The sequence below is a fragment of the Barbus barbus genome (genome assembly GCF_936440315.1).
Source record: "Barbus barbus genome assembly, chromosome: 44".
In the NCBI taxonomy this organism is placed as follows: Eukaryota; Metazoa; Chordata; class Actinopteri; order Cypriniformes; family Cyprinidae; genus Barbus; species Barbus barbus.
In genome coordinates, this window is record NC_136722.1 from 9050083 (window position 1) to 9069109 (window position 19027).

Here is a 19027-nt window from a genome sequence, read left to right on the forward strand (position 1 = left end):
AATATTTATTGTTGTCAGCTACTTGAACATTAACACTGCACTGTGCTTACATACAGGTAAATAAAAACTTAATGATTAAATTAAAATGTGTTGTACCTAAAAGTTAAATAAAAAACTGTACTTAAATGTGTAAAAATAAATTACTCCAAGATTAAATTAAAATGTATTGTGTTTTAACATTAATTTATATTTAATTTAGTGATTCATCTGTGTACTTGTACCACACTTGAACCACTGACTGAAATTATTCTCTCTTTTATTAAGTCATTTAGAATTTAAGGCCATCACAAACATGGCTAAATGGCATCTGGGGGAATGATGACAATTGACATTTCATATTGGCTGAGCATGTGTAAAATTAATGTCAACTTACCTTATTTTCCTTTTGAAAAACGAGGTAATACTGTTCTCTGTCCCTGGCTTCATCTTTCTGGTTGTGCGAGGCAGACTACAAGAAACTTGTGTTGCAGCTGAGACAGGCACAAGTAAGACTACTAAATTCCGTGCCTGTTTAGGACCACTGTCAGAAGCGCCATTAGAAGAAGATGACGCACCATTCACTGTCAAATAGGAATAGGCTTCATACATGTAACACCAAATGCAATCGCAAGTTATTTTCTCATGATTATGAAATAAACATTTTAATAAACATCGTTGTATGGTTTGAATTAAAATGAATGTGATGTTCGTTCTCGGAAGTTTTATTTAGTGAAAAGCGCAGACTATTTTCTCTTATCAAAAGTGTGGGGGTCGACTGCTGTCTTTTCAAAGTCAATGGCGTGCCTGCTAGCCACTATCCCAGTGACACTTACTAACAGATTTTTGATGCTGAATATAACTGAATCTGTAGTTCATATATAGAATATTCACTTCTGACTAATTTGTATTCTAATTATTGCTGGTACCTACAGTATTTCAGTTTTTACTAGTTGAATAGATACTAGTATGTATTTATTGGACAGTATTGTTTTCTTGTCATATAATACATTTGTTAGCCTGCTAGTAACATATATTTTTTTAATTATTACTAGTATGTCACGTTAAACCATACAGTAACCATTTTGACTAATTGGTATACAGTACACGACAAGTAAAAAGCAGCTGTAATTACTAGAAATAGCACTAGTACAGTACTACTATCTATTTACTAGTTATTACTGGAATAAGAAATATGTATTAGTATCTGATTTCAATCTAGTATTAGTATTATCAAGTTTGTTAGTATTAGCAAACTGCACCAGAAACAGATGAAATTCATGCTAGCCAGAATTGAGTAGCTGATAAATGACCCGCAAATCCTAATAGGATTAAATTGCAATGAAATAGTTCCTTGCCACTACTGAGATTATGGCTTGTAGGAAAGGAATATGTATAGTAACTAATATACTAGATTCCAGTTACTGTTTAATTACTTGTTAGTTTTGAAGCTAAAAACACACCGGTTCCACATGCATTTAACTAATTTACAACCATTAACAAAAGCACTTTATAACATTTTTTAAATTTTTTCAGCATTTCACTTCAGCTCTTAGTTTGCATGCTAATCTAGGCATTGTGTACTGCAAATAAATTTCACTTCATTGGTGTAAACCCCAGCTGACCACCCAGAGCTGTATTTGTGGCGAATGCATTGTGTGAATGTAACATCTGTTTGTCACTTCATTCTGCCTCATGGTTGCGTTAGAGGTAGATAAAGACCACTCAATGAATCATCCTCTCCGCATGCATTGAGCCAACCTGCCTGCACAGCTGCTTTGATTCATTTATCATACATGACAGTGTATAATGACTGACTGATGCCTGCGGTTTTCACTGCATTGTTAAGACAGGGTCACAGGAGCGTTTTTTTAATATTAATGCTGTTGTTAAGAAAGAGATTTGGCCACGAGATTGGGGAGAATTTTTTACTTATTTCATCCCGACATTGCATGTTGATATGTTTTCATAGCTGGTTAACCATTGCATTTGTTAAACTACCTTTTAAATGCATAATTCTGACTGGCCAATCTCAGAATTTTGTGGTCAAATATTTTTTATATAATGACTGTTGAACTGACCAACTGACGGCTATCCATTACGAGAGTACGATTTAATAGTTTTGTGTTTCTCAAATCAATATTTTTTTGTTTGTTCATTTATTCATTTATTCATTTATTTACGAAGTCATCTTGTAATTGTTGGCATAATGTGCCGTCAGCCATGCGTAATAGCAAAATAAACCTCTTCGTTGTGAGACTAGACCTGCATTGGGGTTCATTTGTGGTTAATGTTAAGAAAATTAGCAGCTGACTGTCAGTTACCACTTATGTTTAACTGAAGAAGGTTTTAGATGATTATATTGTATCTTAATATTTTAAGTTAGTTTGATAATGTTATTGATAGAACACATTGATAAAAAGTTAGAACAGCATTGTGCAGTTTTTTCACAAGTGTTATTATTTTGAACGTTTGTGAGTCTAAAGTTGTAATTAAAATGCAGAGGTTTCCAGATAATGTACTCTTAAACAGATGTTTATGAATGTATGTTATGTGCCTTGTATGTTTTTCAGATAAGTATATGCATTATGCCTAAAATTAAAATGGCCTTGTACTCAGAATGAGTTTTAAAATCATGAGAAACATTTTAAATTAATAGCACAATACCATGATAACTAAAGCGAGTGGCAGCTGGAATCCTGTGATCCAACTCTTTTGTGTAGTGGGAAATTGCACTCAGGATATTTCGAGCAGCCCTGAATAATGATACTTGAATCAAACACTGCAGCATGTTGAGCTGAAATGGAGGCCAGTCTGATGGATTGGAGTAGTTACATTAGAGCCTAAAAGAGAATGCATTTCCCTCCTCTCCCCAGTCCCATTATTCAGCACAGACAAACGACCCAAATGACACAGATAGAAAAGCAATTACTTCACACCAAGTTTCTTATTTGTAGGGTGAACGTATACCTGATTTCTTTCTAATAAAGTGGCAGACTGCTAGTTATGAAAGTGGGATCAGCATAGGTGAGCTAAAAGTAGTTTATTTATGATTATGGCTATATGTTAATTTAATTAATTAATCAACCCTCATTCCTTTATGGTTAAAGGCGGGGTAAGCGATTTCTGGTAGCCAAAGTTGATATTTGAAATCACTAAAACAAACACGCCCCTACCCCAAAACGGTCTCACCCCTATTTTGATAGCTCCGCCCCACACATACTTACGTAACCCAGGCAACGATTAGTTCTGTGAAACAAAGAAAAAACAATGTTACACCGTGTCTACACCAGACTCGAGCGGCACGACAAAATACTAAAGAAGTCATTATAATCAGTGATGCTGTCTACACTAGATGCTGCACGAGAAAACTGCTGCCGCGTTCTATTTATGACGTGCTGACAGAAATTTCAAATGATTTTCAACGGTCGCTTTATCGCGTCCAGTGTAGACATGGTGTTACTCACCTATCGAGAAGAAACAAAGCAACCTCGGCGTGGTTCTCGGCCTTGACTCAGTTTTCTAAAGCGTTTTTAAAAAATGACATACCCCACTCTCTGAACAGTGATTAATGGTGTTTGCTAAAGCCGACATTACAGTTACTATTGCTATGTGTGCAGCTTTGAGGAAAGTGCATCTGTATTCTCTGCCCCCATAAAAAAGAAAAAAAAAGAAAAAAGTAAGCTGTACCCGCTAAGTGAAGTCTCGGCTCTAAACAGATAAGTACAAAACAACAAGGTTATGTTAGGTCATTGTGTATATGTATTTACTGCATCTGAGATGTCCACCATTAATCAACCCTCATTCCTTTATGGTTAAAGGCGGGGTAAGCGATTTCTGGTAGCCAAAGTTGATATTTGAAATCACTAAAACAAACACGCCCCTACCCCAAAAGGGTCTCCCTATTTTGATAGCTCCGCCCCACACATACTTACGTAACCCAGGCAACGATTAGTTCTGTGAAACAAAGAAAAAACGATGTTACACCGTGTCTACACCAGACTCGAGCGGCACGACAAAATACTAAAGAAGTCTTGATTGTGACAGCTTCTAGAACAAAGCACACACTGAGCTTGACCCACATATAACCTTCCACTGCTGAGCACAAGCAAAATATTTTCACTTTTCATGTGAATAATTTTGTACACAAATTTACTTAATTAATTAATTAATAATAAATAAATACATACATACAATCATTTTTACTGGGTTTGATTACATTTTTTAGATTACTAGCCTTGCATTCTGTTAGCCAATTAGCCTGCTAGCTTAGCGGAAATATTAAATTATTTTGTATTTGTTTGATCAGACATTACAAACATGGTCCTAGATAGAATCAACTCTACAAGCAGATCTAATCTCTATGGAACAATGTGTACAAACAAAATAAAAACTGTGGTCACTATACATATACTGTATACAGTATGTTGTTAAGGTGATTTCTTCATGTCTTCATGACCAGAAAAAGCTGCAACGTGAACTTTATGCTGTCTTGTCAAATGTGTGTCTATATTATACTGTAAGACTGCTTCCTATTTCTCTCTCAATATATGCATAGTAATGCTGCCTTCACGTGCTATCGGAATTATCGTAAATATGAGTTTCCTAATCGGAAATTAGACAAGAACGGCCTCTCAAGTCGTATTTACTACTGGGAAATTCGGAAATAATTTTGATACCAGAGTTTCCAAGTTGGGCGGGTCATAAACTTTAAATAAGGTGGAGGGGACAACCATTGCTGCTGTCAATGCTGTTCTCACAACAACTACATCCCTTTGTCTTGTCGCTGTATTTATAGGCTAAATATGAACGATCATTCAAAGCATATTGTCTGTTTTATAAGTAGTGAAATAAGCATGTATTTGACCGAAATTCCAGAATTGTCAGCAAACTGCATGTGTAGCATGGTGAATGATTATATTATTGTCAATCAATGGGATGCTACATTATATTATTATTTCCAACATTAAAGCATTTGAATACGACAAGCTCGTAATCACGACTTCATATTAGTTAGCATCTAATGCAGCTGTCAGACCGGATTTTTTTTTTTTGGGTTGTTTTTATTTTTTTTCGTGAAAGTTTTTCCAGGATCTCTGAAAATAGAGATGTGTGATGAGTTTTGGGTGTTTGCATTAGAAATCATCCTTCTGGATCTTTGATAATTGCTGAAATTATTTTGAGAAAATAGTTAGCTGCCTATATGTCTTAGTGTGTGTCTTTGTGTGTGTGTGAGAGAGAGAGCGCGAGAGAGAGAGAGAGGATTGTAAACAGGTGGAGTGTAATGTGATTGGTGTATCTTAAAGGGCACAGCTGACTGAGTCATCACCCAGAGGCTGCATTAAATGTCATACACTGTCTCCTTCTCTTTGTCAGCATCTCCCCCCCTCTCCTTCTCTGTAATACATCTCTGTCGCTTCCTATAATTGGCCCACCTCCTTCCACACAATCTTCTCCTGTTTCCTATTTTATTTCATGGCTCTTCATCAATAAGTAGCTACAGTATCCCCCATTAATGTGCATCTCTAACAGTTTAGTAAGCAAAATAAACATCGATGTTTGAAATGTCCTTTAAAAATACTGGCTGATATAAGGACATCCATTTTTTTTAGTGCATAATTCTCTGAACCTCTTTATCTTATCTCTCTTACTTTTTACCTCCGACGAGCCTATTCTGAAATGTCCTCATCTCTTCCAGCCCCATGTAGGACCATAATAAGAGAAAGAGAAGTGTGTGAGATCTTGGTCCACAGGTACAATTTCTGATGACTGTAGCCTGGCTGAGCACATTAATGCAGCTCCAAATCCATGTGTGCATTGTACCGGTCTTATCTTAGGCAGCCTGTTTGCTTGTTAAAGATAACCGACTTGTTTTGCAGGAACTCTTTAGTATAAATGCATTTTATGGTTTTATGTTTGTGCATTTATATCCATTTATGTGATCTCTCTGTGGAGAAATATTAATTTGCTATGCCATTTAAATCATGACTTTGTGATAAACATTTGCTATTGATTTGTTTTTGGTAGTTTATTTTTTTTTTTTTTTCAGATTATTGAAAAATACACACTTGAATTGAATACACACTTCCTGGGGTGCATTTTTATTTGAAAATGGCCTGGCTTGACCAACATGAATAAACATTTTCGTTTCATTTACTGTTTAAAACGGATTATTTAAAACTGAAACCACATAAATTCACAGGAAAAAAAAAATCCATGAAAACACTGGACTTTGTCAAGTTATAGACTTCCAAAAGCAACATACTGACATTTTCACAGATGTATCTCAGAAAATAAATGTGTTTTAAAGATTTTATGCCCCTGACCTACAAAAACTTTGCCAAATACAGTGGTTAGTTCTGCCTCATAAGTGCTCACTGTAGCAGTCTGGTGCATTTTTTATCATGTTGTTCCAGAAAGTTGTTAAATTCATCCTATGAAATTCATATCTAATCAGATAGACCTTGCTCCATCTGAGGCGGAGACTAAAAAGGAGAATAAAAAGACAATTATAAGGAAGTGATGAATGAGGAGAGACAATGTTTCAAACTGAAATAGTCTTTTATTACTGTCCAGACTGGTCAGCCAGCACTTAAGAGGTAACATTCTATGTTTGTGAATAAAATAAAGCCATTGTGTAAATGTGTGACCTCAATATTGGAATTTCAAATATGTGTTATTGTGAAAGTCAATCCCTTTTAATCCCATGAAATCCAAGCATTTTTCAGTTTAGACAGAATGACTTACTGAATGACTATTTCTCTCTTATTTCTCAGTGACCTCCATGCTTTATCTTCAAAGTCTTTAAGGACAACCTTTTGTGATTCCAGCGACCTTTGACCCTTGACTTCAAAGCAGTGATGGGACGTAAACTGGACCTGTCTGGTCTGAGCAATGATGAAGCGGAGCATGTGCTTAGAGTGGTACAGAGAGACATGCACCTCCGTAAGAAGGAAAAGGAGAGGCTCAGGTAACAGCATGCGTGAGTGTGAGGCATTAGTGAAGATTTAATTTGATTTAATTCGGCTGGCATTTCTGAAGCCTTGAGTATTGAAAATGGTGACTGTTATCATTTATTCTAATGCTATTTCAAAGATGGTGATGTGCCATGTTCTCAAGATGTGTTGTGCCAGGTTTGACATCTTGCAGCCAGTAATGATGTAAAGTTTTTAAATGTTTTGAATTGAATCCAAGTGTGTTATTTAAGAGCTACAATAGAGGGCTGAAGATTTTCAGCAATTAAATACTTAAATTTTGCTCTGTTTCTCACACAGCTATCATATAGTTATAGAACACTTAAAATATAGTACATAAATCATATAGACTGCATTTATGGTACTTTTATGCTGCTCTTTGTTGTTTTTTTGAGCTTGACAGCTCAAGATGAAAAGGTAAGAAATTTTGTGTTACATACTGTAAGTTGTCAAGGTTTTATAAAATTTAGATTTTTTTGTAATTTGAGGTAATTTATGCAATTTAACAGAAGCTGACCCAAAAAGCTCAAAGATTCATATTTATGTGCAAATGATAGTGAGTGTGTGATGACCATCTCTTAATTTCATGTGAAATGCAATGTGAACATCCATATACTGTATTTCCATATACTCTTTTATACTCTTTTTCGCTGTTTGATGATCGAGGTTGCTGGTCAACTACTTTTCTTTTGTCTTTTTGGTGCATTAAGCAACACTCTACAATTGTAGTGCAATCTGGAGAGAATAACTAATCACAGGGCTGTCACGGTGATGTATGATATTTATGTTCTGAAGCTATATAACATTGTTGTTACTGCATTTCTTGGCTAGAATGCACATGTGCAATGTGTTTGTTTTTACAGTGAAAATACAGTAAAAATGCAGTTGAAGTTTTGCTATTTAAATCAAGGCAGCTCTTTAGTTTGGCAGTTTGTATGCCTAGAGATTTCCCATGAGGCTTTGTTTCTGTCGGAACTCATTGGTATGGGTTAGATGGTTGGAGGGCAAAGGTTATGGATCTTGAGATTGCTCAGTGTTGTGAGCATTTTGAGCAATGTCAGACATGACTCACTTTGGTCTTGATCTTTTTTGGTGAGTCAACAGCATGTCATAGACTCTTTAAGGTAGTATATAAAAGTATAAAAATATATTTTCATGTCCAGTTTATTTACCGAGTGTTTCTCAATGGAGTTGTGTGAGCTAGCTGGCAGTGAAGAGTATAATCTGTCATTGAAGCACTTAAAATTTTTAATTGTGGCTTTCAAACTGACTCCAACTACACTGTGCAGTTAAATATTTGAAAACAGCCTGAATTTGTCATACATTACATGTATACATAAAAATGTTCCATCATCAGCCAAATTCTGCAATACCAGCCCATGTGCAGAATTATTATAATTTTTTTTAGTTTTGTTGTTTTGTTGAGTAAATTAGCCCACTAGAATGGGATTCCAGTTTACCAGTGTTAATTCATGTTCATCTTAATTTCAGATGGATTTGTTCTTTATGATATTGACTATGATTATTCAAGATTTTTTATTTGTCACATACACAATTATACAGGGTATAACCAGCAGTGAAATGTAGGTTGACACTTTGACACTCTCATGACACACTTTGACACACACAATTGACACTCTCATGATCTCCACCTGGAGTGCCCATGAGCTCATCTAGTGGGCACTCCATCCCATACCTTACCACTCAATCCAGGACTAGGAACTGATTACAGATACACCGGTTTCCCATTAGAAGTACTATTTATGTTGCACACTCACACACACCTTGCTGAGTCTTGTTTTGCTGTTAGTGGACATTTATAAGCGTATCCTTGTTTCCTGTGTATTCCTGTTGCCTTGCCTTGCCTTTGTGTTTCTTGACTTTTGAATTGTTCCCTGGTTTGTGATCATGTGCTGCCTGCCCTGACATTTGCCTGTTATTTTATCTTAAAAACTGCTAGAGCTGCTTACTTTGTCTCTTTTAGAAGAAAACAAACACAACCCCAAGTATTTATTCAATACAGTGGCTAAAATAACAAAAAATGTAACATCTGCAGGTGCAGACATTACCCAGCAGCAAACTATTAGAGATAAAATTGTAACCATGCAGCTGTCAGCCACAGCATCACATCAGATAGTATGCTATAGATCCCCTGAGGAACAATTCCACTCTTCTATTGGAAATGAAAAATTGTATAAACTTGTTAAATCATCTAAACCAACAACCTGTGTGTTACACCCTGTTCCATCTAAGCTCCTAAAAGAGGTGCTTCCAGAAGTAATAGATCCTCTTCTGAATATTATTAACTCATCATTGTCATTAGGATATGTCCCAAAAACCTTCAAACTGGCTGTTATTAAGCCTCTCATTAAAAAAACACAACTTGACCCCAATGAATTAATTAATTACAGACCGATCTCGAATCTCCCTTTTCTGTCAAAGATATTAGAAAAGGCAGTATCATCACAACTATGTTCCTTCTTAGAGAAAAACTATATATGTGAGGATATCCAGTCAGGTTTTAGACCATATCATAGTACTGAGACTGCTCTCATTAGAATTACAAACGACCTGCTTTTAATATCTGATCATGGTTGCATCTATCTGTTAGTGCTACTGGATCTTCAGAATCAGAATCAGAATGAGCTTTATTGTCCAAGTATGTTTAAACATGAGGAATTTGTTTTAGTGACAGAAGCTCCACAGTGCAACAGAGAGACAGCAACAAGACAGGACACATATAATAAAGAATAATACAAATATCCAAATAGGCAATGTACAAAACAGCAAAAACAATGTATGATATTTTAATTCTGACAGCAAAAAAATCTTAGCGCCGCGTTTGACACTATCGACCACAACATTCTTTTAAAATATACTAGAAAATGATGTTGCATTAGAGGAAGTGCACTGGCATGGTTCAAATCGTACTTATCTGTCCGCCATCAATTCGTGGCAGTAATTGAAGAGGTATCATATAAATCACAAGTGCAGTATGGAGTACCTCAAGGCTCAGTACTTGACCCCTTACTTTTCACGCTCTACATGTTACCCTTGGGAGATATCATTAGGAAACAAGACAGGTAGCTTTCACTGTTATGCTGATGATACTCAGCTCTATACTTCTAACGGAATGTATAATTGATATCAAAAACTGGATGACTAGCAATTTCTTACTGCTAAATTCTGAAAAAACAGAGGTGTTAATTATTGGACCAAAAACTTTTGCATGTAATAACCTAAATCACAGTCTAATACTTGATGGCTGCTCTGTAAGTTCTTCGCCATTAGCTAGGAACCTAGGCGTACTTTTTGATAGCAATCTTTCATTCGAAAATCATGTTTCTAGCATTTGTAAAACTGCATTTTTTCATCTTAAAAATATATCTAAATTACGACCTATGCTCTCAATGTCAAATGCAGAAACATTTATTCATGCCTTCATGACCTCGAGGCTAGATTATTGTAACGCTTTATTGGGTGGTTGCTCTGCACGTTTAATAAACAAACTCCAGCTGGTTCAAAATGCAGCAGCTAGAGTTCTTACTAGAACCAGGAAGTATGACCACATTAGCCCGGTTCTGTCAACACTACACTGGCTCCCTATTAAGCATCGTATACATTTTAAGGTCTTGCTAATTACCTATAAAGCCCTGAATGGTTTGGCACCTCAGTATTTGAGTGAGCTCTTATCACACTATAGTCCTTCACATCTGCTGCGATCTCAAAACTCTGGCCATTTGATAATACCTAGAATATCAAAATCAACTGTGGGCGGAAGATCGTCTTCCTATTTGCAATATGCAATACTATCTTAGAATTCAGCCTCTGTCCCTATGATGCCTTAAAATACTGTCTAGGTAGGCAGCTCAGAAAACTTTTACAAAGTGAAAATGTCTGGACTGCTAAGCCATGGTTTAGATACTTGCCTTTATTGCAGTGATCCAGAATAATCCTCAGACACATATTCGGTATTTCCAGTGTCTTAGAATTAAGCAGAGAACTTTGTGCAGAATTACCATCTTTGAGAAAGGTCATGACCTTTCTCCTCAGCTGTAAAAAGCCAATCAGGCACCTGGTAGAGTGGCTCTGTGTCATCCTGAAATGTTGATCAAACACCAGCTGGCCCTTTTGAAAAACATAAGGAAGTACACACACACACACACACAAACACACACACACGCATGCACTCATTCATGCTGGGATGAGTGGTCTGATGTCCTTGTACTGTATATCAAACAAAAAAACTCAGGTGTGTGTTTAGACTCGAGCAATATTCAGAAGGTAATTGTTTCTCAGTGTGACATCTGTAAAAGAATGTTTGAATGGCACTGGGATAAAATCCATTTATTCGGAAAGCAATTAATTCACAGGAAGACAAGGAGTTATGACATCATATTATTACTTTTAAATGTACTTTATACCTGTGATGGCAAAGCTGAATTTTCAGAAGCCATTACTCTGGACTTTAGTGTCACATAATCTTCATAAATTATTCTAATATGTTGATTTGGTGTTTAATAAACATTTCTTATTACTATCAATGTTGAAAAATGTTGTGCTGCTTTATATTATTTGGAAACCGTGATATGTTACCATTCAAAAGTTTGGGTAAGATTTCAAAAAGTAAATTAATACTTTTATTCAGCAAGGATGCATTAAATTAATCAAAAGTGACAATAAAAACATTTAAAATGTTACGATGACAATTAGAAGGTTTATATTTTATCTGTTGATCAAACAAAACCAAAATTCCCTTGTTCCCTATCGATACTCCACTCGTACTGCGTCTTGCTAAAGACACTATGGGAAAAAAACTTTTTTCTCCTTTACTGAAGCCTTATTCAATCACGCAGTGAAACTGCACGATCATTGGTTCGTGCAGTGTGTTAAAAACGAACCAATGTGTCGGCAGCGAAGCTGCACGAGCCTATGGCGACGGAGCCCGCCAGATCCCGCCAGAATGGGCGGGGTTATCTGGCTATATAATCGGCCGTCTCGCCATAGGATCCTCAGATTTCTTCTCCTTCAACGACGACATCTCGCCTTCGCTGATCCCAAGAAGCCGCTGAGCCAGAGACCTCCTGCTAGCTGAGATGCCGCTTTCACCGCGCTCCAGCCCCGCAGAAGCCCCGGTCTGTTCGCTGCCGCCATCCGGTGAGTGCTATAAAAATGCATATTTCTCGGCATTGTTGCAAATGCCGCAACAGCGAGTATGGCTCGTGCAGGGAATCCTGCACGATGCAGAAGAGCAGTAAGCGCGCCGCCTGTCTGGTTCTCGCCCACGCACTGACTGCGCACTTACCGAGACGGAATGCTCGTTCAAGTATGAGTCTCGCTCTCCCGCTCCCTGTCCGCCTCTGTGGAGGCAGCTCCGCTCTCCCGTTTCTCCTCTCTCAGCAAAGCTCGGAGAATGAAACATCAGAGCCACAGAGCTTCCTGCAGCGCTCTGATCCGCCGGTATTCACAAGTGAGAATCAGAGCTCCTCCTTCATTGAGCGGCTCTATTCTCTTTGACGGACCGGAGTGGAAAGCTATGTGTGTGCGTCACTGAGACGGCGCTCGCACAGGCAGCCTGCTTTCTTTTTTTTTTTTTTTTTTTTTCTTTCACCGAAAGCCGGGCTTTGCCCTGATTTGCTAGCGGTCCTCTATGTAGCAGGCCCCGCCTCCCCCGCTTCTCTTCTCCCAGTCACCTCGGAGACAGGAACAGCAGCTCGCGAGGCTGAGCAATCAGGTTTGAGTGATTTTTCGCGCCGGCATAGCCCCGTGTGTTTCACTCTGCATACAGCGCTTGATCTGCCAGCGCATGTTCATTAGCGCCTCTCATTACATTGAGTGGCTCAATCCTTCTGCGCGCATTGTAAAATGCTGCGCTGGGCGACCCCCCCCCTCACGTTTATTTTCTCCCAGTCACCTCGGAGAAAAAGACGTAAACTCGCGGGGCTGGGCATTCAGGCTTGAGTGATTTTTCGCGCCGGCATAGCCCCGTGTGTTTCACTCTGCATACAGCGCTTTGATCTGCCAGCGCGTGTGGATTAGCGCCTCTCATTACATTGAGTGGCTCAATCCTTCTGTGCACATTGTAACATGCTGCATTGGGCGGCCCCGCCTCTCGCGTTTCTCTTCTCCCAGTCACCTCGGAGAAGGAGACGGATATAAAAAAAAAAGAAAAAAAAAAGGCTTGAGTGATTTTTCGCGCTGGCATAGCCCCGCGTTTTTCACTCTGCATACAGTCTTTAATCTGCCAGTGTGTTTACACTAAGGATTAGCACCTCTTGCAGCTCTTTGATCTGCCAGCGCTACTTTCATTATGAAAGCATCAGTCTGTCCCTGCTGCCTCACGGTCCCTTTCTTCAATGAAGGTGGCCACGCCTCCCCTGCTCTAGTGTTTCTACTCTCCCAGTTATCTCGGGGAAGAAACTGCAAGCTCCAGGGTTCGAGCGATTAAGCTTGAGTGAATTTACGCTAGCGCAGCCCGCGTTTCACTCTTTGATCTCGGCTCGCCTTCTTTAGTGAAGATGGCCCCTCCCCTCATCCACTACGATGGCAATGAGTTTGTGGTAATACTGTTGTGAACACTGGGCCCTTTCAAAAAGCACCCACACAACTGATCGCTGTTATAGCAAGGAAATATAACACAAACATTTTCAAAAGAGAGCACATTCCTCTCCCTCTTATCACGAGCTTCAGGTCCCCGCTAGGCAGCCTGCCACTCGAAACAAATTCAACCCCTGACCACACGGGCCGAGGCCTGGAAGGCCATCCCCGGAGTGTCAGAGTGGGATACAAGGATAATAGAACGAGGCTATGGGTTTCCTCTTCCTCCTCTCACGAGCGCCCTGCCTCTGTGCAGTCGATCGCTCGAGTTTATCTAGCCCCTTGCCACGCGGGCCAAGGCCTGGAGGGCCATCCCCGGAGTGTCAGAATGGGTTATACAGATAATAGAACGAGTTTACACACTCCAATTCGCTCGCAGACCCCCGCGCTTCAGCGGCGTGGTCTCCACTTCTGTAGACGGCGAGAACGCTCACGTTCTACGTTCAGAAGTGATGACGCTGCTGGAAAAAGGAGCCATAGAAATGGTTCCTCCAGCTCAGAGCGAATCAGGCTTTTACAGCTGTTACTTCCTCGTTCCCAAGAAGGATGGTGGCCTCCGGCCCATCCTCGATCTCAGACGCCTGAATCGCGCCCTCATGAGGAGGTCGTTCAGGATGATCACACTGAAGCAGATCCTCGCGCAAATTCGCTCAGAGGACTGGTTCTGTTCCCTGGACCTGAAAGACGCATACTTTCACGTCCAGATAGCCCCCCATCACAGACGATTCTTGAGATTCTCCTTCGAGGGAGTGGCTTATCAGAACACGGTCCTTCCTTTTGGACTGTCCCTGGCCCCACGCACTTTTACGAAGTGCATGGACTCTTTCCCCTCTCAGGCAGATGGGAATCCGCATTCTCAATTACCTCGACGACTGGCTCATTCTGGCCCAGTCAGAGGTACAACTACTCTCACACAGAGCCCTCCTCCTCAGCCACCTAGAATGCCTGGGGCTCAGGGTCAATTTTGCCAAGAGTGCGCTGTTTCCCAGCCGACGGGTGTCGTTTCTGAGAACAGTTTTGGACTCAGCTCAGATGAGAGCTGTGCTAGCGCCGGAACGCGCTCTGGCCATTCAAAAGCTCGCAGCCTCCTTCCAGAGCGGCACCGCTCACCCCGTCAAAGCGTTTCAGAGGATGCCGGGCCTCATGGCAGCAGCATCGCCGGTGCTACAGTTGGGCCAGCTTCACATGCGGCCCCTTCAGCGCTGGTTGAAACCACGGGTTCCGCCCCACGCATGGCGACACTGTCGCCTACACATCAGGGTGAGCCAGGCCTGTGTAACGGCCCTGGCCCCCTGGAAGAACCCACGATGGTTCAGAAAGGGTGTGACCATAGGGATGGTCTGCAGCGGGAAAGTTGTCACGACAGACGCCTCCAACATGGGTTGGGGGGCGCTGTGCGAAGGCAAACCGACCTTTGGCCTTTGGTCGAAGGCGGAGCGGAACCTCCACATCAACTGCTTAGAAATGCTAGCAGTGTGTCGAGCCTGCCAGTTTTTCCTGCCAGAGCTAAAGGAACGACATGTGCTGATCCGCTCAGACAACATGTCAGTGGTGTCCTACGTAAATCACCAGGGAGGTCTCTCCTCGAAGCGCCTCTTCCTTATGGTAGAGCGACTTCTGGAGTGGGCTCAGCTCAACTTGCGCTCGTTGAGAGCAGCACATTTGCCGGGCAGATTGAACCAAGGAGCGGATATGTTATCACAGAGCATTGTCCCCTCAGAAGAGTGGATGCTCCATCCGCAGACGGTTCGAATGATCTGGAGAATCTTTGGCAAGGCCGAAGTAGACCTTTTCGCCTCCAAAGACAACTCTCACTGCCCAGCCTATTATTTGAAGGTCAAGGACGCGTTGGCCCACGACTGGCCCAACCTCCTCCTTTATGCATTCCCTCTGATCGCTCTGATTCCTCAGGTCATCAGGCGAATCAGGGATCAACGACACAAGGTCTTGTTGGTGGCCCCCCTGTGGGAGAACCAGCCTTGGATGTCAGAGCTGACCCAGCTGCTAACCGCAGCCCCCTGGCCCGTGCCCCTGAGACGAGACCTCCTCTCTCAGGCGAACGGTTTATTGTGGCACCCTCATCCCGAACTGTGGGCGCTTCACCTCTGGCCACTCAACAGGAGCCTACCAGCCTCCCAGAGCGAGTGCTAAATATCATTTCTGAGGCTAGAGCCCCGTCTACGAGACGCCTCTATGCCCTTAAATGGGCGGTTTTCTCCGAATGGTGTCTAAACCGTGGTGAGGACCCCCCTGCTTCTGAGTTGGCGGTGATTCTGTCCTTCCTGCAGGAACTGCTGGATAAAGGACGCTCTCCCTCCACACTCAGGGTGTTCGTATCGGCTATAGCAGCCTTTCACGCCCCTATTGCGGGCCAATCAGTGGGCAGGGACAATGCTGTCGTCCGCTTTCTGAGGGGTGCCAAGAGGCTGAATCCGCCTCGGCCCCTTACTGTCCCTACGTGGGACTTACCCACTGTGCTGAGGGCCCTGAGGGGCCCTACTTTTGAGCCGCTCCAGTCCACGAACCTTCGGTCACTGTCGCTGAAGACTGCTCTGCTACTAGCACTAGTGTCAGTCAAGCGAGTAGGAGACCTGCAGGCGCTCTCTGTGAGCCCTGCCTGCCTGGAATTTGGGCCAAACGACTCCAAGGTCATCCTAAAATCAAGGCATGGATACGTACCTAAGGTACTTTCCAGTCCGTTCAGAGCTCAGGTCATCACACTCTCCGCGCTTCCTCCCTCCGAGGTGGACCGGGAGTTAATTTTGTTATGCCCTGTTAGAGCCCTACGGATCTACTTTGAGCGTTCCGCCTCCTTCAGGCGCACGGAACAGCTCTTTGTTAGCTTCGGTAACCGCGCCAAAGGGCTTCCGGTCACGAAGCAGAGACTCTCTAAGTGGATAGTGGATGCCGTTACGCTGGCTTACTCTTCCTTGGGCCTTCAATGCCCCATTGGAGTACGAGCCCATTCGACTAGAGGCATTGCCTCATCATGGGCCTGGTCTAGCGGTGTGTCCATTACAGTCATTTGTGCGGCGGCCGGCTGGGCCTCGCTGTCCACATTTGCAAAGTTTTATATGCTGGATGTACCGGCCTTGCAGGCCAGGGTCCTATCTGCTTAGATGAGTATGACTTACGTTGTGGGAACAACCCTAACGGACAACTCTTGACTGCACGGGCACTCAAGCTCTCTGATGGGTTCCTTACATATCTCAGCCCTGAAAGTGCTGAGTATGTGAGGAATACATGGAATGACCCGGGCCGAGCGTGACCTCTATGAGCTCAGCTCGCTTTAGCCCGAGGAGACTACTTCCTTCTGAGCATGGAATGCTTATGGAGCTATTTTACACAGTCGTTCCTCTACCATAGCACGGCGTGTTTGAATTGTGTTCCCATAGCGTCTTTAGCAAGACGCAGTACGAATGGAGTATCGATAGGGAACGTACTCGGTTACTATCGTAACCTTGGTTCCCTGAGATACGGAACGAGTACTGCGTACTTTGCCGTGCCAGGTAGCTGCACGACTCAGTCGTCGCTTCAGTCGAAGTAAACCTGAGGATCCTATGGCAAGACGGCCGATTATATAGCCAGATAACCCCGCCCATTCTGGTGGGATCTGGCGGGCTCCGTCGCCATTGGCTCGTGCAGCTCCGCTGCCGTCACATTGGTTCGTTTTTAACACACTGCACGAACCAATGATCGTGCAGTTTCACTGCGTGATTGAATAAGGCTTCAGTAAAGGAGAAAAAAGGCTTTTTCCCATAGCGTCTTTAGCAAGACGCAGTACTCGTTCTGTATCTCAGGGAACCGAGGTTACGATAGTAACCGAGTACGATCTTTTGACATACTATAAAAGGTCATTGTACTATAAAAACCTCCTGTAAGTTTCAGAACTCAAACTTTCTAATTAGTCTAAAAACAGCTTATATTGAAGACAGTCTGCCAAAATTACAGCTTGTGGAATGTACCACTCTATTACGTAATAGTGTGGGAAAACACCGCCTCCGCTGAAGACCAACACCTGCTTCTACATCGCTTGTTTTGCCCTGACCCATTGATTTGTGCATGTAGTGTATATAAAGAGAGGAGTGAACACAGGTCTATGCTGAAACCAAACAATAAAGATGGCTAAGAAGACAAGACGCTGAGCAGTGCCAAGTTGTGGAAAACGTCCCAGGTTACGTATGTAACCATGGTTCCCTGAGGGAACGAGGCGCTGCGTCAGGAAACACTAGGGGAACGCCTTCAGCGATACCATGCTCTGAATCATTTGTGTAAAAGCACATGAATCCATCCAGCCATTTATGCTGCGGCACCCGGGGAGCAGTTTGGGGTTCGGTGCCTTGCTCAAGGGCACCTAAGTCGTGGTATTGAGGGTGGAGAGAGCGCTGGACATCGAACCCGCAACCTTTGGATTACAAGTCCGACTCTCTAACCATTAGGCCTACTGGTTGAGAATGGATAATGATAATGGTTTTCATTTTAAAATTCCTTGTTTTTATTATCTTTATTCCCATGTTTTTATTGATTTTTAATGTCTATTTCAATTTATTTTATGTAAAGCACTTTGAATTACCACTGTTTATGAAATGTGCTATATAAATAAACTTGCCTTGCCTTGCCTAAGGGAACCAGTCTCTCGAGACTGGCCTCTGGTGTGCTTAGAGCTGCTAGCTTGGTGCCCTGAAGCGGAGGACCGGCAGGGGATGGCCAATATAACTGCTCTAGAGACCCCCGAAGGGTCGTCGAGTTTCTCAGTTCCGCTACGTTTCCGGGAGGAAGAGACTTAGAGAAGTGCTCGCTGGAGGCCGCTGCGCCCTGGAACTCTGGCAGGGTTGGCAGACCGATCTCCTGAGGGCACTGAGGAGTGACGGGCACTGTGTAATGCGGTGTACCCCGCTCTTCCCCAGAGGGGCCTGCCCTCATAAGTCCTGGGCCATGGCATCAGGACTGCCTCTGAAGTCTCCTATTGAAAACGACAGTCCTCAGACCTGCATCATCTCCTAAGAAGACTAGACTGATAGAACCAGAGTCTGCTCAGGCAGGACCCAATGAGACACTCTTGGCTCACACACCGCCAGGTGACCTACTAAGGTAACCAGTCTCTCGGGACTGGTCTCTGGTGTAATTAGAGTGGCTAGCTCGGTGCCCTGAAGCAGAGGACCGGCAGGAGAGGGCCGATCTAGCTGCTCTAGAGACCCCAAAGGGGTGGCAAGCCTCTCAGCTCCGCTCCGTTTCTGAGCAGAAGAGAAGCGCTCGCTGTAGACCGATGTGCCCTGGAACACTGGCAGGGTTGGCAGACCGATCTCCTGAGGGCACTGAGGAGAGACGGGCACCGTGTGATGTGGTGTTCCCCAGAGGGGGCTGGCCCTCAAAATCCCTGGGCCATAGGCATAAGAACGTTCTAGCCGAAGACTATCCAGCGAGAATGATAGTCCATCGACTATCGAGCGAGAATGCCGCAGATCCGCCTTCTGCTAGAA

At 42.5% G+C, this 19027-nt stretch overlaps 1 protein-coding gene across 1 annotated transcript in view; it reads left to right on the forward strand.

Annotated features, from left to right (window-relative positions):
• The window catches only part of LOC306863270 (rab effector MyRIP-like), a gene marked incomplete at its 3' end in the record, with an annotated part of 208655 nt that overhangs the window by 1006 nt on the left and 188622 nt on the right, over positions 1–19027 (forward strand). The window contains exon 2 of the mRNA XM_079406513.1: positions 6807–6946. Coding sequence (XP_079262639.1) covers positions 6837–6946 — 110 coding nt within the window. The 5' untranslated portion in view covers positions 6807–6836. The remainder of the gene's footprint in view (positions 1–6806; positions 6947–19027) is intronic.